We start from the raw sequence: 24,345 nt of genomic DNA, 5'->3' as shown, positions 1-24,345 counted from the left end.
GGGTAGTGATGATTCAGAGAAAGATTGAGGAGAGGAGTGAAAGGGGAGCACGGACAGGACTTATATGGAGAAAAGGACACTCAGCCAACAACATAGGCAATCGGAAAGCGCACGAGGAAGCCACAAAGGGGTTAGAAAGAGATAATGTGACATGGGAGGTGAGAAGGATAGGCAGTAAGAATGAAGAACGAAAGAGAATAAAGGAACGCATCAAGGGTGATTGGCAAAGGGAATGGGAGAGCGGAATGACTGGGAGACTGTTCTACAAGTTTTGTAAAACAGTTGGGCATGAACCGCTGGATCTGTCAAGGAAGGCCGTGCAGTTGTTGACAGGGCACGGAAACTTCCCAGGATACCTAGCTAGGTTCAACCTGGGACCGGAAGTGCCATGCTCTTGTGGATACGGAGAACCGGAAACGGCAGATCATGTGATTGAGAGATGTATGGATGGGGACAGGATTGGATGACGCGAATGGAAAGAAAGAATGGAAAGGGAAAAAGGTGAGATTACACTCAGGGAAGGGAATGGAAAGAGGGACGATTGGATAAGATTCGTGAATGAATGGGCGGAGAATATTGTCAGTAACGAATGAAAGAATAAAAGAAGATAGCTGCATCGTACAGCGGAGGCAGGAACTGGGGAAAGAAAAGGATGAGTGCCCTGTCAGGTCGACAAGGCAGGCTGGGCGATGGGACAACAAAAGTAGGGGTAGATAGGCTACTAGGATTACTAGTATTGTTTAGTTGAGTCTTGGGACCAGATAGCTAAATTAGTTATGTTATATGTTATATTGATAAATAAAGAAAAAAGGGTCTTCTACCCCGCTGGTTCGTCCTCCCGCATTGTCGTCGCTCTGTGACGGGGATGCGAGAGGGGGTGAGTCAGGAGGAGTAGGGGTTCCCTTGGTAGTGGTAGCGGTAGATAGAGGGAAGATGCTCAAATGAAAGGCTGTCGGCCAGGACAAGGAGCAAAGGCAAATTCATGTAAGTATGATTTGTAATGTTATTCAGTGGCGAAAATATTCACAACTCATTAAATTATAGGCCCTGAAGAAGCTTCCCATTAGAAGCGAAAGCTTGGCAAAGTAAAGCAGAGTATATATATATATATATATATATATATATATATATATATATATATATATATATATATATATATATATATATGTAATATATATGAAATACCAGAATTTCTAAATCTTATCTGATCTGAGATTTCATGGTGAACATTTTTACTGTTGACTGTATTGTGCAACTGCAGACACCTATTGAGTTTTCTTGTTCGAAGAATATAGTCATCTTGGATAAATAGGCTATTTACACTCAATGATCGACTGAGATGAAACAATGTTAGAAAGTGTGAAATTTTTCGACGATGATATTTTTTTTTAAATCAATTCGCTGAAAAACCAGTTCTTTGAAAAACTTGCCACGTGTAATTCGTAAACATTGTCACAATCGTAGTTGTTTTGAATTCGCAAAGTGAAGTGGAGCAAAAGAAAAAATACTTGTTTAATCAAAACATTTTCAACTTCGATAACGATACAAAAACGAATTATTCAAAAAAAATGACTTTGATATTCAAATCATATACATATTAAAATGTAGTATCATGAATGTGGGGATTCGAAAGACGTCGAAAACCTGTTTCAAAAAACTCTCAATATATACAATTGAGATAAAGTAGTAAATCCGAAGTCAAAATAATTCAGTCAGAAACCATTTTCGATATATTCTTGAAGTTCAAAAAATTACTTCCAAACATACACTCTAACTCACGATTGACAAATTATAGACGAGTAATGATGGAACAAGTACCTATTAGTGAAGTTTTCTCCCAACACCAAACCGTTATTTTAACACCTCGATACGTGTTTCGATCACCAAATGATCATCTTCAAGAGGAAGATTAAACAGTTTGATCTTTCTCTTGAAGATGATCACTTGGTAATTGAAACACTGAAACACGTGTCCCATATCTCACCGTCGAGGCCAAGAAGGATCACAGATTGATATAAAAACTACTTGGAGGAGAAGAAGAAGCTACTTCAAGAAGTTGGGGCGTTTCCCGTCGAAGCCGAACAAGCTCAAAAATCTGTTGAATAATACCTACCGCGATGTTGGTTTGGTTCTGATAAATAATTTTTCTAAAAAAAAAGAGTTTGATCTTTCTCTTGAAGATGATCACTTGGTGATCGAAACACGTGTTGAGATGTTAAAATAACGGTTTGGTGTTGGGAAAACCTCCAGTAATGTTCATTACTACACCAAAGGTTCCAAACAGTGCATCACAACACAAGTAACATAAGAAAGAAGGACTGGAACTTCTGACGCATAACGAGTCCATCACTTCCGCACACACCAGAACTGCACTTATCAAGTTAGCATAATTAAAAAATTGACTGTATATATCAAGTATAGTTCATCTCCTACGAAGTATATTTCAAACGGTGTTACATAGGTATCTCCGTTTCTGTACTGTTTTGAACGAGATCGTTGAAGGTGAGCCATTCAATAATTGTACTGAGAGTTTTTTTTTTCAAGGTCTTTAGAGTTCGAGCTCAAATTGTAGAAAATGTACGCAGTGCAATACACTGAGGTAGTCTATGATAAATCAAGTTATTGATAACAACTATGAGCGGTCTCAGTACTGATCCTTGCGCCACTCCTGCTTAAATTGGTTTTGAAATTCTTGATATTTCAGGAAACTTGCATTGTTTTTCTAGCCTATGCACAGAGTGGGCCAAATTGAACACTTTTGAAGGAAAACTAGTTAGATGAAAACTGAGGGTCCAATTTTATGGAAAACGCAATGGTGAAAAACCGCATATCAATATTATTCATCGTTTCTGAGTTACAGCATGTCGGTAGCCGGTCGGTCGGTATCCGGGCGTTTCGAAGTGGGTGCTTCATTCACTCAGTCAATCCGCCGATGTGTGAGTCAATGGTTCATGCCCCAGGCTGAACGCTGGATATTCATACTATCGTACAACCCGTGTTAGGAATCACACGTTAAAAAGTAAGACCTCGTCAGTCCCTAGCTCGCACAAGTTTCGACTTCTGCGGGTTGTCGTTCGTAGGGGTGCGATAGCTGGTTAACGGAAAAAACATATTTTAAACATAACATCATATTTTCGAAAATGTGCATTTTGAAAAAGTTGCTGTGAATTTTTTTTTTGTCAAACATTTTTCATTTCTATGGAAACATTTCCAAATCACGTTTTTACATAGAATTCAATCTTGTAAAAAACTTTTTTTTCAAATGAGATATCAATAGTTATTGATGGAAAACTGTTTTTAATGAGACAACCTATATATTTCTGAATATTTCAATAGAGTTTAAAATATCATTTCAAAAATGTAGCACCCTTGATGTTTTGCTAGACTCATCTTTGAAATACAGAGCTTTCAGGTTTTTTCATGTAGACTTTGAAACGCACACTTTGATCAAGTAGGATTTGGACGACGTGGCGATATAACAAAGAAATTGTACAATAGTTGCTATCAAATGATAAGAAAGCTTTTCACACCAATAATTAAAAGGTATAGTTTCAATAAAACTGAAAACATTTGATATTATATTTACTAATATATACTGATAAATGAAACCCCAACAATAATAAGAATAATGATAAAGAACAAACAATGAAATATGTTTCTTCAGAGAAGGTGTTCAAAATATCTACCAGCTTCTCCAACATACAGGCGACACATTTTCTGAATGCTTGGCCGACCAACGGTTGGGTCCTCGGTTACCAAAATTTGTAGCCAAAAAATTGATGAGTTTCTTCAGTGGCATTTCATCAGCAAAGGGTTCTATATTTTGTCTTGGAATTCACAAATACCTTTCAGATGTGAGAATGCCATTATAAATGGATGGGCCGATAATTTCACTCCTGAAAACATCCGTCCACACACTAAATCCAAGTCTTTCTTGACTTCTTTTCTCCACAATAGAATGAGGATTTTGTTGTGCCCAAGTATAAGAATTATAGCGGTTGAAAATGCCGGCAATGCTCACATAAGCTTCGTCTGTCCAAAAACAACTTATTCAACTTTCCAGGAACCACTGGCAAAAAGCCATGCGGCTCTCAAAATTTTCCGATCTGAGTTGATGAACTCTTCTGGTCCTATATGGCTTGAACTTGTGTTCTTTCCAAATCTTCCTAACATTAGTTCTTCGTAAGTCTGTTGATCTCAAACTTAGCATTGATGTTTTGGGATAATTTTCAACAGCTCCTAAAACAACTATTTCTTCCAAATCCTCATCCCCTTTTCTTTTGAAATTGAACACCATCAATTAGGTTGTCTCGCAATCTTGCAAAAATATCTTTAATAGGTTGTTTCTCTCTGGATACTTTTCGTGATACAAATTTTCCTCTGCTTGTATAAAATAGACTATTATATCCCATTTTTCATAATTCTCATCCTTAATTGTGAATGTGTTTGAAAATTGAACAAAAGTCACTAATTGAAGAGCGTCTTTAGTGCGTGAATAAAAATTTAACAGCTACCAGTAAAGATTTGCATTCTGTTTTATCGCCGCACCGTCCAAAGCCTAATTGATCAAAGTGTGCTACAATCTACATGAAAAAACCTAAAAGCTCTTTATTTCAATGATGACTCCAGCAAAACATCAAGTGTGCTATTGAAATATGCAGGAATATGGAGGTTGTTTTATTAAAAAAATAGCTTTCAATCAATAAATTTTGATATCTCATTAAAAAAAATAAGTTCTTGACACCATTTAATTCTACATAAAAAAGTGTCTTGGAAATGTGTTCATTGAAACAAGAAATTTTTGACAGGAAAGAAGTTACAGCCACTTTTTGAAAATGTACTTTGAAAATGAACGTTTTTGGAAAACATGCTGTAACTCACAAACCATGATAGATATCGATATGCGATTCCCACCATTAAATTTGTCATAAAATTCGACCTTCAAATACAGCCATCAGTTTTCATCTATCCAATTTGAAAACAGGAGTTTCCCTTTAAAAATTTCCCATTTTGCCCACCGTGTACAGTTTACTGCAAGCTTGCATGATTTATTTGTCGCCTTCTATAAGTTAAGATTACGAAGGATCACCCTTGGGAAGCTGGCGCCGAAGAAATATCTGGCGATGACCAGGAAAAATCTACGCTTAACAGTAGGATTTATGACTGGCCACTGTCAACTAAGGAAACACCTCCATAATATGCGGCTAGTGAACACACCTCTATGCAGGAACAGGAAGGTGAAACTGTCAAGCATGCCCTATGCGCGTGTCTGGAGTTATCGTCAATAAGGCATGACACTCACGTACAGGTTTAACTGTGCAGTTAAAACTGACAGTTGAAACTGTACGTGTGTGGCTATTTTGGTCACATTTCAACATCAATTTTTCAACTGTACAGTTTAACTGAAAGAAATAAAATTTTTCATATTTTTTACTGAAATGACAATCTGAACTGAGTGTGTGTGACGGTTTCAACTGACACTGTCCATACTTGATAGTCTAATGGCACTTCCCTCAATTCTTTCAATAAATTTATGTGGGAAGATGCATTTCGTTTTTGTAGCCACTTCTCACACCACTGTTTACGCTTTTTTTTATTAACATTGCAAAGATTAAACTGAGCGCGGTCATATCGTCGTCCCCGTTCGAATCTATGGAAAAACTGAAGGAATGAACAACTGAACTGCACTTTTGTGTACATTTCAGTTCACAGTTAAAACTGTAGGTTTCAACTGTACAGTTAAAACTGTACGTGAGTGGCAAGCCTGAGAGAGAGTGTGTTCGGCGAGTCTTGACCTACACCTGCCGATATAAAGGAGATGTCTCCCAGTGATCTGTCCACCTTCCTGGAAAGGACAGGATTGACGATGACCTAGGAGGACAATTTGGCCTAGGTGGGATACACTCACCCTCCCTACTCTACACATATAGAGATACGAAGAAGTAATCTGAAATGAAAATTAAAGTAATCTAGAATTCAGCAAAGCATTCAAAGATAGTCCATGTGGTCAAAAAGTCCAAAGAGTTAAACTAAGAGGTCACAATACCAAATTTTGCATTTTATGCAAAAAATGCAAAATTTGGTATTGTGACCTCTTGCAGATAAATCGAAAGAAGCCGCTTCTCCTCATTACCCTACCAGAACAGACTAACATTATAGTTTATAACCTCAAAATCAAAGATAACCTCTTTTATTACAATAATTTCAAAGGTGAGCATTTGAAGATAGCACTGCTTCTTCACACCGACACAAACTTCATGATCAAAGTCACAAATCGTGAAGATGGATGATGAACAGTTATCTTAAGAATATGCTCAGTATATTTAACTCGTAAATTAGAAATGGGACAAAAGCAGAAATATAATTGGCAACGAGACAGCCAGACCTTTCCAAGGTCGTCGCTGAAACCCAGAATGACATCAAAACTGGTCTGGGAATCCTGCGGAAGACTGAAAAACTGTAAGTAGGACAGGAACAGTCTAACAGTACATAGCTGTTAAGTGTGGGGTGGGGTTACTAAAATTCGATGATATGGAATCAGATTGGGAAAAAGATCAATGGGAAATGTAAAGGATGCTTGAAAAATATATACACGGGAAAATTTTCACAAAAGAATTCATCTTTTGTGAACCTGTAAGAAAAAAGAACAGAAAATATCTCCATCAGAATAGCAGGGTTAAGCTCAGAATAATAACAAGGTTGCACACTATTCATTTACAGATGACTTGAATAAAGAAAGAGTCACATAATGATGATATCAGATGCAACGTATCCGAATCATGTGATAATGCGAATTTGAGGCATTATATCTAGGAGGTTACCTATTTAAGGATAGCCACAACTAAATCCGAAAGAATGTGCCTTCCATCCAACAGAGGACTTTTATTAACTACTAACAAGATTGTTAGAATGGATGGCCTGTAAATATGAATGAAAAAAATAAACACGGCTTCAAAGTACAATTAAAAATTTATATAACAGATTATTTTTGGTGATCGACAGTTAGTTAGTGATATCTGTTATTACTGAAATACTTTTGGCTAGTTCACAGCGAGATTTGATCGAACTTGACTAAAGCAATACTGATTTTAAATAAAGGAAAATCTATTGATTATCTTTTTATGGTCAAATTTGAATAATGACGAACTTGGTTATGACTATATTTCGAATAAATATTCACAATGTGCCCAGCTCATGTCGAAATGAATTATTCATCATATGAATCATTACTTTTGACTACTTCTTTAACATATCAATTTTTAAATCGCTCACAAACGAGCTATTAGTTGGGAAAATCCACAATGGCCGCACAATAACACGTTAAATGTATAAAAGTATGCCTCATTAAAGCTTCAACACAAGTGGTTCGTTCAGAGGAAGGTGAGTAACACAAGTGACGATAAGCATGTGATTTTGCTCTACTTTTGAACGCGTCCGATAATTTGTTACTGATTTTGTTGTAGACTAAGAATGAGTCGAGTGGCACTGATTTTATTGGCGGTGATTGTGGTATCTGCAGCTGATGAAGCACTGCTGAATTTCGGCAAAGGAAACATCGATTTCACAGCCAAATCTTACCAGGTAAATATCTCACCATAATATATCAAAATAAAATAATGATGTCAATAATGAGTGAGGTCATTGTAGTTATAGAGTGATCGATTATTTTCAAGTTTCGATTGAGTTGTATCGGATATATTTTCATTTCATGCTTCATCTCTTTTTAGAGAGACCTAAAATTGCGGTTTTCTTCTATTCATCTCTCTGGAGGTGAAATAGCTCTTGTTAGTAGAATAACGGAAACAAATTGTATATCAAAGATTTAGAAAAAAATCAATGACATTTGTTTCGTCTCTTATTCACAGACATTTGGATTGTCTCCTCCTGATCATTATTTTAACGATCTGAAGATGAAGGTGAGGTGATCTTGAAAGTACCATCTATGATAGTGGAGGCACAGATAGTATTTTGAGTCAGATTACACACCATTCATTGTAGATTCAACTACCGAGGTTAAAAAAATATTGAAGCAGTACATCCACTCTAGCATATTACAGATATTTTTTGCGAGGCTAATTACACCGCTCCGATATGTTTTTACCATCTGATTAGCTTTATGTATGGGAATTAATTGAACAAATTTCCTCTTTACCTTTGAAATGCGAGTAGCAACGAAAATGAACTTTACTTTGGGTAGACCTTTCAATAAAGGCCAATTTTCTGGATAGTGTAGATTTAAAAACTCATTAAGGCATTTTTTTATCTGCCTGCCGATATATTTCCAATATGAAGTTATTGTTACATGTATAGTCATTCAAGAGATCATTTCAAAATTATTGCATGTTTTAACAGCTCATAAATATTCAACAAATAATTGTACACATGAAATAATAGCTCGTATCCACTTCATTGGCTGTAAAGTAATGATATCGCGATAAGTAAAAAAATAGGCCATAGTGTTCATAATAATATTATCTGGAAAATCTATTTTGCAAACCATTAGCACGTCTGAGTAAAAGTAATATACATGTTTGGAGCATGTTAAAAACTGTTCAGTAATCGTGAGTTGAAATATATGAATAATTTATTGACCACCACAAAACATGGATGCATTTGATAAATAACTCTAGAAAAAAAAACTCGAAAAAAAATTGAATGAACGAAGTTAGACAGTATTCAACGTTTTTCAGGTCATTTTAACTTTCAAAACTTTCGAGTAATCTCAAAACCATCCCTTCGTTATTCGTAGTTTACGAGTATTAGAGTTATTATCAAAAATTGAAAACATTTTTCCTACCATTATTTTAATGGTGAAAGAGAAGTATCTATGAATCTAGATTGTGCTATATCTTTCCATTTATAGCGGTTAGATCGCAGGCAGCATTTGAATACAGTTTTTTTTCCAATTATCCGTATTGTTGAATCGAAGTGTCATTCGAAATATTGTTTTGCTATCTATATTTATTTATCAAAGATTCCACATGATGCCGAGAAGTTAATATGAAATGCTTTCGAAAGCTCAGAAATCCTCAGCAAAGCAATTCAAGAAGCAATCATGAATCTTCTGAATGAGAATTGAGGCATGGAAATTTTATAATTAGAAATAAAATTTGATTTGATATCGAGAATGTTGAAATAATAAGTGCGAATAATGGACCTACTAGTACATATATAGTTCCATGATAATTAAAACTTTCCTCAAAACAATATTTGTATGAAACTGAGTAATGGAAATCTACCGAAAAAAAATCGAGCTATATCGACTGCTCGATTCGTAACATATTATGATGCAAATTATAGTTTCGGGCCACGGGAACCACTTTTTAAAAATACTTTATTTGGATTTACGGACTTTATTGTACAGAAATTACTCTAACAATCGTACTAACAGAACTGACTCTTCCTTCAAGATTGGTAGCTTTTAAAAGTTTATTATAACTTAGTCAGCATTTGATAAATAAGCATAAAGGAGAGTTTTATATACATAACTCCTCCATCCCTAAGATGAAAATATTACATTAATATTATTTTTATCAACCTTTTCTAATTTAATATTTTCTTGGTTATTTTTTCTTTTAAAACATTTAAGTTTGTTCTTATATTTGGAATATAAAATAAAATATGTAAGAAGTATAATAATTATAAATATACAAATATACATTGAAGTATAAGAAGTGCTGTCTTCTTCTAAGGCTTCTAGTCGGTGTAATTGGGTTTTTTCAACGAGGTCCTGAAGTCGGGTTAGTTCGTCGAGGTTCACTCTTTCAGGAACTTTCATGGGGTTATTTTCAGGATGTAGCTGAATAGTGTCTATTTCGGGTAACTGTAGAGGGTTTCCTTGAACGGAAGTGGCGTCGTTGGAATAAACTTCGCCTCTAACAGTGAGGTTACATTTACATGGGATATGGATCAACTGTGGCTGTCTGATCTCTTCGTATCCATGCTCCTTACAAGTTTTCTCAATCATGATATTATCAATGGGGATGATGATAATGTAGGCATAGTTGACAGATTCTATTATATCCTGATCTAACTGAATTTGAATCGTCTGGCATTAGTGGTCGGTTTTACCAATTAATAATTTTGGTGAACACTCTTCCTTTGAAATTTGGTTGTCAACATGGTATACGCAGGTATTTTCAATTCTCGTACAGTTGGATTTACGGACTTTGTCGTATAGAAGTTTCTCTAACAATCGTACTAACAGGACTGACTCTTCCTTCAAGATAGGTAGCTTTTATAAGTTCATTATAACTTAGTCAGCATTTGATAAATGAGCGTAAAGAAGGGTTTTATATACATAACTTGCAGGGCAATCAATTGATTAGAGTGTTTTTCGAAATGAAATATTATACATATTTAGTAAATACATCAATCAATCGGAAGGTTGCTAGCCGGGAGGTTCGACGTGGGTGCTTTGCTCACTCAGTCAATCGGCCGATGTGTGAGTCGACGGTTCAAGCCTTAGGCTGAACGCTCGATTTTCATTTGCTAAGATTAGGCTTGCTGATTAGGAATCACGATAAAAGGTAAGACCTCGTTAGTCCTTAACTCGCACAAGTTTCGACTTCTGAGTGTTGTCGTTCGTAGGGGTGCGATAGCTGGTTGACGGAAAAAACATATTTCAAACATATATTTTTTATCCAGAATAAAAATACTCTCTCTACGCGCATTTCGCTAATCAAGTTAAAAATCGTCAGGAGATATTTAACTTGATTGAATCAAGCCCATTGAAATGAATTACTTAATACGTCTTCATCTTTTGCAAGTCGAAACTAAATTAGCCAGTCCTAGCACACACACACACAGAATAATTGTCTTTCATGAATGAAATTTTGATACTTTTGGTTGCATTGTAGTGTTTTTCAAAAATATTTTTTTCAATAAAATATAATTACTTGCCGATATTGTAGTGAAAGTATTTTTGGAACTAGTTTTTTGAGTTTATTTGTGCATTTGTCTTACAGACGAATTCGTAGCTGTTAATGTTGTTGGAGAACAGTTATGTCTAAGAAAAACAATTTAGATATAAATTTTCATATTCCAGTCAATTGAGTGACGTCCAGATATTTTTATTAAAGTAATTATTTTCTAGAAAAATCGTCCTGGCAGAAAACAATCGAAAGAAAAACTTATATAATATTTCAGAAAAATGTGTAAATTTCTAGATTTTGTTTCAGATACAAAATTGCCCTTAAGGACTTCGTTTCTCAACACTAAATATCTAATATCAATCATCAATAATAACTATTCGAAACAACTGAAATTTTTGAACAAATAAAACAGTATTTGAGATTTGTTGAGCGGATTTTTTACTACTTCAGTTAGCATTTTCCCGTGACGGACTGTTGCTGCTCATCGTTTTGAGGTTCAACTCAGTACACCACGAAGTTTACTGTTTAAGAACTCTCTCATGTGTAGATCTGCGTTTATGTGTAACAAACTTCCTGGGAACGTTTTTCCAAATGGATTCAATCTTCAGCGATTCGAATCCAATGTGAATCGCTACTTTCGCACAGGCACCGCTCTAAGAGCGCCTTAAGAATTTTTCTGTATTGCGCTCCAATAATAATTTTCTTTCGTGAATAATATAATAAAAGCATTTTAGTTAACTAAAGGCAAAAAACGAGTTGATTCCGCAGAATTATGATTCTCCAAATGATTTTCAATAGAAAATGTTAATGACAAAAACGAGGAAGTTGAATAAAATGGCATTTGAAACTTTTCAAATTCCTTCATACCTGAACAGCAGTACTTCTAACAAACTATGAATGAAAGTGATTCAGGATTATTCCTAATTTAGGATCCAGGATTTCAGTTGATCAAGAGAAACTCAAATTCATCACTGAAACAACGGATGAGAGTATTTTTCAACTGATTAAGTGAATTATTTGAACGTCGGTATGAAATTACGAATAACAATAATATATTTATAATATATTTTGATCATCATTCTCGTATTCTTCATAACAAATTCGAACTGATAGTGCAAATATCAAATATGATTGATAGAAACCGAGTTTGATGTTTAACAATTTCTAAAAATAGTAATGAATTCATGAAAAAATTTGAGCTGAACAGTAAAGGAAATTTGTTCGATGAAACTGTCAGAAAACATGTATTATAAGCTTCGAATTATTTATTTTCTCCTAGCATATAAATGAAAAATAACTTCTCATTTCAACTTCATCCCAATTTCAATCCATAGAAAACATCTCAGTAACTTCTCTTGTTTAAAAGTAAATTTGAAAAGACATTGTTATGCCAAGATGTACTTCCACATGTGGGTCGAACGATTTTCATCAGCTTCAATCAAGTTTCACATAATGTACAAGAATAAACATAAAGAGCGAATTATCTTTACATTCACTAGGTATACGGTTAAGGTCAAGAAGCCAGTTCCGAACCTGACCTTCACAATTGTTTATTCCCAGCATGACTACATTTCTGCATTCAGTCAATAAACATTCGATGTTTATCTCCATGAGTACTTAGTGGCTTTGGAAAACATGAGCTGAATCATATGAGAAGATTATGAATGCAGGAACCGATTATGGTTATTTTTCATTATTGAGATGGAAGAATATGCAATTAGGTATTTACTGCAATGTATCCATGCACTCTCATCATGCACATATACACAAATCCTTCATTGCAATAACAATCTTGATGTATTAAAACAATTAAATGAAAACGTTACCTTTATGTTTGAAAAAACCAAAAGAGAATTCTCATATTAGTTCTGAAAGGGTGAACCTCGCACATAAAACAATATTTGATTTGGAAAAATTGTTGCAATAGATTCCGCTTAGTACTTTCTAAATTATTCGTGAAAACACTTACGAATTCAATTAAAAGAGGATATATTTTCAAGAGAGACTAATTTTTGGGAAAGAAAGATTTTGGCATTCGACTCTTCCTCAAGAAGATATGTCATTGTTGAAAAATTATTGAAATATACAATTACTCCATTCATATGCTGATATTTACATATGATTTTGAATTTCACTGATACGTGTAAAACATTTTTACTATATACCATGCCATCTGAGACGTTTTTGTCTACACAGGGGCATAGCACTTTATTTTTATATCACACTGCTCAACTTCTAGTATTGAAATTTTTCTGAAAGTTTCATCTAAGAAATCACTTCTACTGCATACCTACAAATTTAGACTTTCAAACGACATTACTTTTTCAAATGATTTTTATCCTAAAAGAATAATAAATATACCTCCTTGCCAAATAGGACGAATTTTCGTTCTAAGAATTCATACCTGAATGAAAAAAAAATTAAGTTTCCTTTTCAACTCATTCAAAAAGCCCCCTGGAAAACGCCTGGTTATTTTCTTGCAACGTTTGTGTAAATTCAATAATCAAATACCTCAAAACTTTTCTGCATACTATAACAAAAAAGTAAACGATGCAAATGGCTTTACACACCACTGCTGTTTTGATCGTCCTCCCTATCAAGTTTAAGAAGTGGAAAAATTGTCTAACTGTCAATTCAAAAGTTGACTACCCGGGAAACTGCAGCTATTTCCACAGTGGCGGCGCAGTACCAAATTTTACGGTGGGCACGGTAAATTACGCCAGGCCCTCTGATGGCGCCACAAGAAGGGTTTATAAAATTGAAAAACACTTTATTCACTGAGAAACACAAAAATGTTCAATTATTTACTCTTCAAGAACATTGAACAACAAAATAAAAACTAAAAAAACCCGGCGGCTATTTACCCTTTTTGAGGAAACCCCCCTTCCTTTCTATCTCTCTCAGTGCTTAAGCCTGACATGATTGATACTCGTAAATTATGAAAAGGCACCAATATTGTATACGTAACCTGTAAAAAAAATAATAATAACATTTGTAGGAACTCATTTCTTTCTTTAGGTATAATTAACTTGTAAGAAGTGGACTAATTCGTTTGAATGAAAATTGAATGAATACAATACATAATAATCTTACTTTGTATATTTCCTTCTTTAGTATTTCACTAGCGTAATATATGTTTAATATAATATGCATAATGAAAAAAAAAGGTGGATTCTGGCACAACAAATCGAAGGTATGAAACAATTGATAGACATAATTTTTGATCATTACTGTTTGGTGAAGAAAACTATAAAAATATGAAGTTTAATTATTACTTCTTACCTCACTAAAAAACACGCTTTTGAAGAACATCAAAATGAAAAGTTGAAAATATTTTTTTTAAATAACCCTTAAACAATAACGAACGAAAAAAAACTAGTATTATTGTGAAAAAAGCGACGGGCGCTTGATATACAAAAAATATGGCACAAAGCGCCTACGCTTTTTTTACAAGAATACTAGTATTTTTCGTTCGTTTTGGTTTTAAGCTTATTTAAAAAAAATATTCTTAACTTTTTAGTTCGATGAAAAGCGTGTTTTTTAAATTATATTTATTTTTCATTTTTTAGTTTCGTATGCTATAAAAGTGCGTTTTTTGGTCTTCTTAAACTATATTTATTTTATTTAAACTTTGGGCCATAAATGCCATATGTTGTTTAGAAAAATGACCATTTATATTTTCTGATTTCGGAGAGGGAGCCTGAAAATCAGCTACCAAGCCCAAGGCAGCAGGCGCGCAAAGGAGTGTTGCAAATTAGGCAGCAGGCGCGCGTGTTATTAAAAAATACCTTTTTCAAGTGAAGAAATACATGTAAAGCGAGTTCGAATTATATCAAGGAAGTTACGTACAGCGCCATCTGCCCGCGAATATATCAAGCAATAATGTCGGTAATTCTGTCAAATACAGATCCCGAACTTCATTGTATAAGTTTGAAAATGTCCGTATAGGACGAAACTGCAAAAACATTAGTTTCGAATAAAAGTGGTATAAAACATAGAAAGTTTCATTTCTCTTTTTTTCAAACTATATATCACTTATCAGTTATTCTCACATCGAATACTTTTAGAAATTATTGTATAGGAATATGAAGCGAAACTACGTCTACATGTGACACTTTGATGGGCTTTCTATTAGCTCCCTTTCACACGTGATGCTTCACGTCCCTGGCTCCCGAGAGAGAGGAAGGCTCTTAACGCCGAAATGCAACGAGTCCAATAGAGCTTTCAGAAGAAGAGCAGGAGCGTACATGTCTCGAAAGACGAGAGCTCTTACGTCTCCTGCACTTCGAGCTGGAGAGTCACGTCTTTTCCTCAAAATGCACAAGGATGGGTGGGGGCTTCCACACGAGGAGTGAAAACTGCTCTCCTATTTATTACGGCGAATTACGATGTGAAGCTGTTAATTAATGCTCTCTGCAACCGACCCGCTCTTTGGAATAAAAGTCTCGGCATTTATAAGAACCAAAATGAAGTCGTAAAAAGTTGGTTGGAACTCTGCAAGGTGCTCAACGTAGTTTTCGCAAATTTATCCATCCCATTTTTGATCGTTGACCTTTCTGTCGTCGAGGTTTGTGTCGACGGTAGAGAAGGTATATGGCCAAAATCCATGGCCATGTTTCTAATCAGTGGAGAAGTGAAAGAGTAACAGTTTAGAGTTATTATATAATTTGTTCATCATAATGATTCTTCAAATTTACATATTAACATGTACTTTTTGGACCTGTTTTCAATCATTTTTATCTATTAATATTTTTTATTTCATATATAACTTGTAATCGTTTCCTAGGAAAAATAAGTTATTCCTTTCGTTTCTGTACATGTACAATAAGGGAAAGCCATAAAGGTACTTGACTTCTATCTAGATTTTTGTTTCTCAAAAAAGTATTATATTCTCAGAGTACTTATTAAAAATTCATTTTTTTATTTTGAATCATCTACATCATCCATTGAAATGATTTTTAAGGACGATACTATTGAAAAAAACTGACCGATACAAGTGAAAAAACTGTATTACTACTAACTGATGAAATTAAGTCTAAAATTTTCACTACGAGGGTTTTACAATAACGTTTTGCGTTTCTCGTAAAACCTTCACAGCAAAATTGTATCACCGAAAATTGTATCACGAGTTCCAGTTTATCCAATGAATCATATATAGTTTCAACCCCCTAGTGCGTAGATGTATTTAGCCAGCAATGCTGGCTAAATACATCTACGCTGGTGTTGAATCACGAATGCTTTCTCTCCTAGAGAGAAAGCATTCGTGATTCAACACCAGACAGCACTGTATCGATCCATCAGTGTTGCCATAATTATATTGATAAACTGTTCCTGAAGGAAAAACATGAGTAAGAAAATGCGATGACATTTTTCCTTACCAATATGTCATCTGTAAGATCGACAGAAGACTCGATCCACGAATGTCAAAGACACACGGAACTCCCCAAGAAGGTTGAATGGAGTCTTCTAACGATCCCACAGATGACATTTAATTAAGGCAAGATGTAATTGCTTCTACTTACAACTCAGGCTTGTCCTTCAAGGACAATTGACTACAGTATTGCATTCGTGGTTCAGTATAGCACTACTGATCAGATCTATGGCGGGTCAAAACAGCGCTGCCTGATATTGAATCGTAAAAGCCATATGGGCTATGGTTTCATCTATATAGTTTCCTTGCACTGAAAGTCCAAGTGAAAGTGGAAGACAGAGTATGGATTTCGATCGGCTGTTGATGTCGAAGCTTATCTTTGCAACGGACCAGCTTGTGAACCCCCGTTATCTTTGTTATACGTGAATTGCATCTTCTGTCGATCTCGTAGGTTGATAACATTTTCTTAATGAAACGCGAACCTAAGCACAAATCAAGGTTTAAACTAACTAGGCGATGAAATAGTTAAGTAATAAGTAATTGCTAATATACCTGTGGTAAAAAATTGTTTTCCTTTACAGAAAGAAGCGCAAAAACAAAAGGGTAATCTATTAGTATGCGGAATATCGGCAGAAATCGTCCTTTCCCTCTTAGCCCAAGGAGCTAAGCACAGAACGAAAACAGAACTCCACCAAGCCCTCTCTGAAGATGACACCTCTCTAACCGCGTATAGACAGCTGACTCCAAGACTGAATCAAAACAAAGACGACTTCAAACTCTTATCCGCAAATAAACTGTACGCAGCCGAAGGCTTTGAAATCGAAGACGACTTCAAGCGAGTTGCCGAAGACCCCTACAAAGCTCAAATACAGACTGTCAACTTCGCAGAAAACCTCAAAACTACTGGTTTGATCAACAATTGGGTGGCTGATAACACAAATCAAAAAATAACGGATCTGATAAGTCCAGATCAGTTGTCAGCTAACACAAGACTGGTACTTGTCAATGCCCTGTATTTGAATGGTCTTTGGGAAATTCCTTTCGAAAAACTTCTCACTAAAAAACAGGCTTTCCACCCTTCTGAACAGGAGTCTAAAGAAATTGATATGATGACCGTTGAAGGAAATTTCAGATATAGACATTGTGGATTTTATAAAGCTCAGTTTTTGGAAATGGGTCTCAGACATGCTAATCTCAGCTTTGTAATCGTATTACCCGATGCTCACGATGGACTGGCTGATTTAGAATCGAAATTAGACGGACTACTGGAAGTGCGCAATTTAAATGTCTCGAGGTTGGCGGTTACCATTCCCAAATTCACCATCAGATCAAAGATCGATTACCGCGATATTTTGGAGAAGGTGAGTAGGTGTTGTTAAGAATATATGAATTGTAAATTGAGATTTGTAAACAGCTGATTCGAGAGGCTAGATTTGGGTTCGATTGGTAACCTATACATAAAGTAAACTAAGAAACTATAATAAATAATTTTCTCAGATACCAATAGTAGAGTATAGTGACCAAATGAATCAATAGTCAGTTTCTTTAAAAAATTATGAAAGTAAAATAGTGAATCCTTTTACAAAAAACCTATAGCAAGAAGATGAATATTGGAAACATTTCCATCATTTCGTAGTTTCCTTTTGAGAAAAGTCAAAGGTAGTTCAAAGCTGAATCGTTTGATATGTAATACAAAAACCTTAAAAACTTCGTTAACAAAACAACAACATGGATGAAAGATATAACTTCGAATAATGTGATTAAAATCAGGTTAATGAAAGTATATGCTGATATGTGCCTACAAGAAATGGATTTAACATGAAATCCAAAGTATATAAACGAAATTCAGCAACTAAATTTCGTCAATCCAACAAACAAAGTAACCCAAACAATAATAGTTACGTGATCAAAGCAGGTTCATCATGCACATTTGCATCTATTGGGTAGAATAAACAAGTCTCCCTACCAATCCTGGCCAATCAGATTCAACTGCAATCGGCTGGCGGAATTTATTTAGGTATATCGCTAGAAAGTCGGAGTGGTGAGTTACATTTCAACGCCTGTGGGGTGTACATATACGGTATTTTGAAGTTTATCAAGTTCTCATGCGACTGAAGAAACTGTTAATTTGAGTCCCTTCACACTACCTGAATTAAAATTCCTAAAACCGACCGCATATTATAAAAAAAATTTGGTCGTTCCTTAGTGCGACTTTGTACAAGCAGCCTTCCCTGGGAGATCAGGTGTACTATGCCGTCTTTTGCTTAGATAAACAGAGTATAGTATGCAATTTGTTACCAATACTTAGTAAAACCGACTGCCAAATTGGAAAAATTTCGAAAAGTGGGCATCAGAAAATAATAGAAAATATGAAATAGATTTTATTTCGAGCACAGGATACTTTACGATGCAGGACAATAATATGTTGAATTCAACATTACAAAATGTACTGCAAAATTTTCACTTCCAATCCTTTTGAATTCAATGTCAGATCAAAACGCTTTCTGATTGCTTAACATTATAGGTTTACTTATGGTGTACACTTTCCCGAACGCCCAGTAAAGTTTTATCCAGGGGATTGGGTAACAACAAATAATCACGTGAATATTACTGCAGTTTTATCCCAACACCAAACCGTTATTTTAACACATCGACACGTGTTTCGATCACCAAGTGATTCTCTTCAAGAGGAAGATTAAAGTTTAATCTTCCTCTTGAAGGTGATCACTTGATGATCGAAACACGTGTCAAGGTGTTAAAATAACGGCTTGATGTTGGGATGAAACACCAAAGCTTCCAAACAGGGCATCACAAGTAACTAATAACGTATTAAAAAAGAATTCCTTCTTTAGGCAGAACATATAATCAGTAAACAGTTCTGAAACGAATCTGATGACTTTATCTCATTTCAAACTTTGAGTTTCCATATTGGAAAAATGATAATGTTAACTTACGTGCTAAATTCATTTTAGTATTCATCAATTTCAATTTGGAATATTATTTCAGCTAGGAGTCTTTAGTGTTTTCCAAGATGATGCTAACTTGTCAGGTATTTCTCGTAAAGAGGGACTTCGAGTGGACTTCGTGGTTCAGCAAACATATATTAACGTGACTGAAGGTGGAATTGAAGCTGCAGCAGCAACAGCAGGTAATGTACTATAGAACGAATGTAGGGTTTCTAACGGTTCCACGTTTTTTTGTGCATGATAACTAATTGAAATACGGCAAATCTTAGTGTAACTCTGGTTTCCCCTTTCCCACTAAACAATTCTATACTTTATCATTTGAAACCTATTGGTACGTGGAACACGGTAAAGGGATCAACAAGAACGTTGAAAACTCTTGAAGTAGTTTGAATTTAACAGCATGTTCCCACATGAAATTTGCAAGAATGTTCATTGTTGACTCATGAAATGAATCTATTCCAGTTGGAGTATCTTTAACATCTCTACAGCCTTTCAAAGTTTTCTTAGCAGATCGGCCATTCTTATTCCACATCAGAGACGATGACTCCGGTTTAATCCTCTTCGCTGGAAAATTCCAAGGTTGAATATAACATGATATACATTTCCGATATTGCTATTTGACATTGCATTCTACATGTGTATTGAGTTCAACAAATATTTTGAAGCTGAAATTAAACATTCTCAACTACGAAGTTTATTATTGCATCACCAAATGCATCACCAAATAAGTACGTCAATAATTTTACGATATATGTGGTATAACTCGATCTCGTAAGTTTTTGTTCTACTTAGAACGTTTCTTCAAATTGTAATACGACTCTGAAAGTGCTATTATGAAAACTAACAATTCTCAAGAGCTGAAAGATTTTATGTTGAAGAAAATAGTTGGACGTGAATTGATGAATTATTTGAATAAAACAGATAGGTGGGTCAGGTGTTGACTGACAATTTTATTAAAATGTGTGTGTGGGTAGCAATGAATATACATTTTCCTTTCGAATGTATCGATCATTATAAATATTTTATTATCATTTACCTGTTCCACATTATGTATAAAAAATATCATGTGCACACCAAATGTTTGTCTTTAATTCAGTTTTTAATATATTATAACTGTCAGAATATGACTTCAACCTATTTGAAAGTAGGGTTTATTTCGCATGTGTTTGTGAACCAGAGCAGTATGGACTTTATAATATGTTAAAATATATTTTTCCGTTAACCAGCTGTAGCCCCCATACGAACAACAACTCTCAGAAGTCGAAACTTGTGCGAGCTCAGGATTAACGGGGTATCACCTGTTAGCATGTGAATCCAAACTTGTGATTCCCAATACTATAGGGTCTCCCAACAAATTGATGATTGAGGTTATTAGAAAACATTTGAATTGACTACAAGGATACGTTACACAACAAAATAGACATGATCTACTGTATTTTCTTGTTTTCAACTCTTCATATATACGATAGGTGGTACAGTGGTCTCCTCAAAATGCGTTCTGATTTAACCAAGTGTGCGAGACTATTTTGGACTGTTTGAGATTTTTTGCTTGTACGCATCATGTCTTGCGCAGTGTCCAAATTGTTTCGGATGTTAGAACCAGAACAAACCTACTGTTTTGGAAAATCATTACCAAATCATTGTTTTATCAAAATGGATGTTCAGTTCGGGCAGTGAGCGGCGCGATTTGCCATAATCGTCCTATACCGAAGACTATTCGCAATGTGGGGGATTTTGAGATCACTGGTTCAGTAAACGATCGACCAACACCCGTATTTCTTTGAGAACAATGTTGGCCAGGATAACAAAGTCAACGGCGAGCGCTATAGGTCGAAGATTACCAACTTTTTTAGCCTGAATTGAATGATCTGGATACCAACGACATATGGTTTCAACAGGACGGTGCTACATGCCACACAGCTAATGCTACATTGTATATTCAGCACGAGCGCATGGTAATCTCACGTGGAGGTGATGTGAACTGGTCACCGAGATCGTGCAATTTGACCCGGTAGACTTTTTCTTATGCAGTTTTCTTTAAATAAATATCACTGGAGTTTTTTCCCAACACCAAATCGTTATGTTTACACCTCGACACGTGTTTTGATCACCAAGTGATCATCTGCAAGAGGAAGATGATCACTTGGTGTTTTATCTTCCTCTTGAAGATGATCACTCGGTGATCGAAACACGTGTCGAGATGTAAAAATAACGATTTGGTGTTGGGAAAAAACTCCAGTAATATTCATTACTACACCAAAGGTTCCAAACAGTACTTCATAAGTACAGTTTTCTTTATTCGGAGGTGTATGCTAATACGCCACAAACCACAGTGGTCTTCAAAGCCAACCTAACCTATAGTCAAATTAAGCTTAATTTATGCGCCAGAGTCATGGAAAATTGGACGTTTCGGATGCGCTCCACCCAGAACATTTGAACGATGTTATATTCCACGCATAATGGGATCAATAGACGTTTCAAACGAATACAAAATTTTGATGATATCTCACACACACTTTGTTTTATTTAAATTCGAAGATAGGAAGATGGCAATGTATTTTTAATCACTTGCTCATACTCTGTTCAATCGTGGCGAGTGAGTTCATGGACGCCCCCAGAGTAGTCGATGACATTTTCACAGCTGCCGATAGAGGTTAATGTACAGTTCTGCTACTTCTTGACTACAGAACAGTTTTTGACACTATTTTCATGAGATACCAATAATAAATTCGTTTCTTTTCTGAAGGCACAGTACACTTCAGGAGGTCTGTGGGGTTTTTGAAAACTTTACTTTTTTCATACACGAGGGCTAATCGACGAATGATAAATCTTTGTATAACTGTATTTCAGTTTTTGAGTTCCAAATTGAATTATTTTGTTCAACTTTATTCAAAAACATTCATTACGAAAGAATTAAAACCTATCGATTCGACTCGGTCAAAGCTCAGTGTTGACAACAAGTTGCTTATTCACAAACTAGTAATAAGACCAGCTATGTTGTACGCCTGTTCTCCATTCTGCAGCCTCAAGAAAAGTTTTTTACGGAGACTTGAGAGATACAGAATGAGGGGTTCCGTATTTGCACGAATAGTGACAGATACATTTCACTGGTTGATCTGTTAGATCTGGCTGAAGTTGGGACGGTCACTCAACATATCAGGAGGCTGTCTCAGAAATTATTCATGTTCTTTTTGCCAAAAAGCCCGTTGACAAGGGACGTCATGGCGCTTAGGAGTTATCATGGTCAGCTCCTTTAAAACGGATTGATCTATGACTCATTGGATATCTTTCATGCAGCGCCGGATTTAGACTTCGGCGGCCCATAGGCAGAGCATGTGGTGGAGGCCCTCAAATCGTTTGTGGTTAACTGTTGAAAGTTTCTATTAAGGTCAAGTTAAATAAGGGAGCAACTGAATGAATTGGCTAACATAAAATTTGTTCGAAATTAAACTGCAGGTACCTACAAGCTGAATTATTTTTCGTCTGATTTTCACATTAATAAATGTATCGATAATATCGTCGAAGTCTGTTTCCCTCAAAACATTACTCTCTAACTGAGGAGAGCCAATGTATTTAATCTGTCCTCGGTCATGGAACTTCGGAGTTTTTATAACTTTCAGTTTCGAAAAGGATCTTTCAGTCGTACAATTTGTCACCATCAGTGACACCAACATTGTTTTTACACAACAATTCATACATCCATCTCTCATAGCTGAACTCTCCTCTTCTCTTTTGTTCAAATTCTTCATAGTGAGCTATAAATAGTTTGAAATATATGAATTCATTGCCAAGAGTATCATCTACGTCGTCGCGATAGGTTTTACCAAGTTTTGGCTGGCAGACAAAATTTTTTGATCACACATAGTTGTTAAATTTTTGAAAAATGTAAATCGTGTATTTATAAGTGGGTACGCGTCCATTCTCTTCTGAAGAGCGGTCATGAGCTGGTCGACAACTGGGAGGTAGCTTCGAGTTCTAAATTTGTCCGAAGGTGACAACTGAACTTCCGAAGCTTGCGGACAATCTAAAGTGGACAACCGGACGTTTCTTTTTGTTTTGCTCCTTTTTTCTTCTTCGTAGTTTCGGCAATCAACTAGCTCGAAAGCTTTTACTTCATATTCATTAAAACTGTCTCTTTTATTTTCAATGGTTGATTTGAATGAAGTAAGTAGTGCTGCAGCAGTGTTCAAATCCAACTTAGGATTTTGTAGGCTTTTGTTGACTTTGTTTATATGTCCCCAAATATTATCCCAAAAAACTGTATATATAGCTGTTTCTAACTTTGCCATACCATCATGCTGTTGCTTTTTATTTAGCTGTGCCATCTTCGTCCTCAATAATTTTTTTGAGGGCATTTATAAAACCTTTATAGCTTCGCAAGAGTACTTTAGTGGCTTCAACTTGACATGACCAGCGAGTTGTCGTTCTTTTCGGCACAATAATAAGTTGGTCGGTTTTGCTTCTCTTAAACAACGACTAACTGTATTGTACCTGTTAGTTGAAGCAGTAAAATATACATACATTTTTCTAAAAAATCAAAGAAACTCATTGCTCTGAGACAACAACTGTTGCCTTTTTTCAATAGATAGAGTTAGCGAGACGCCATTTTTCGCTGTTGCTATTGGTCTAGCGCGGCGTGGAAAAAAGCGCGAAAGGCGCCATTTGTGTTCATATTGGGTGCTGCTTGATCTCGAACTTTTTCATTATTAACTTTTCCCGCTCATAGAAAAAAATAAGTTTTTCATCTAACTATTTGTAACAAAACTCAGTATTTTTTGTTTCTACTGAGCTTTTATCGATTTAATTTTTTTGTGGTGTGGTGGCGGTCCCCTTGTGGTAGCGTCCCATAGGCAACTGTCTATGTTGCCTATGCTTAAATCCGGCAGTGCTTCCATGAGCGGCGCGAATGTGATCGCATTCAGTTCATGGAAAAATTGGATAAGATAATTCACGTCATGGCGTGATCACCGAATTACTCTCACCCGGTTCTTTCATGAACTTCTCACAGGAGGTTCCGGATAACTTAGACATTAGCTTACATAAATTCAAATGAGATAAGGCTATTGAATTCGCAACTCAAGGAGAACTCTCGCGTGAGCTTCGGCAGGAAACGAGACGTCATAGACGGAGGCTG

At 35.5% G+C, this 24,345-nt stretch overlaps 1 protein-coding gene across 3 annotated transcripts in view; it reads left to right on the top strand.

The window, feature by feature from the left end:
- Positions 1-7,228: 7,228 nt before the first annotated feature.
- LOC111507524 (antichymotrypsin-2) overlaps positions 7,229-24,345 on the top strand; it is a 32,617-nt gene continuing 15,500 nt past the window's right edge. The window contains exons 1-4 of one of the 3 annotated variants that reach the window (XM_074185187.1): positions 7,229-7,380; positions 7,464-7,581; positions 16,827-17,606; positions 19,252-19,393. In XM_074185187.1, the coding sequence (XP_074041288.1) occupies positions 7,471-7,581; positions 16,827-17,606; positions 19,252-19,393 (1,033 nt within the window). In that variant the 5' untranslated portion in view covers positions 7,229-7,380; positions 7,464-7,470. The other 2 variants (XM_074185188.1, XM_074185186.1) reach the window with 2 other exon arrangements.

Source organism: Leptinotarsa decemlineata, unplaced genomic scaffold (assembly GCF_025532065.1).
Source record: "Leptinotarsa decemlineata unplaced genomic scaffold, Ldec_3_MD MMD2_tig00026363_RagTag_RagTag, whole genome shotgun sequence".
NCBI lineage: Eukaryota > Metazoa > Arthropoda > Insecta > Coleoptera > Chrysomelidae > Leptinotarsa > Leptinotarsa decemlineata.
The sequence above is the reverse complement of the archived record's forward strand: the minus strand, read 5'-3'. Positions and strand labels throughout refer to the sequence as shown.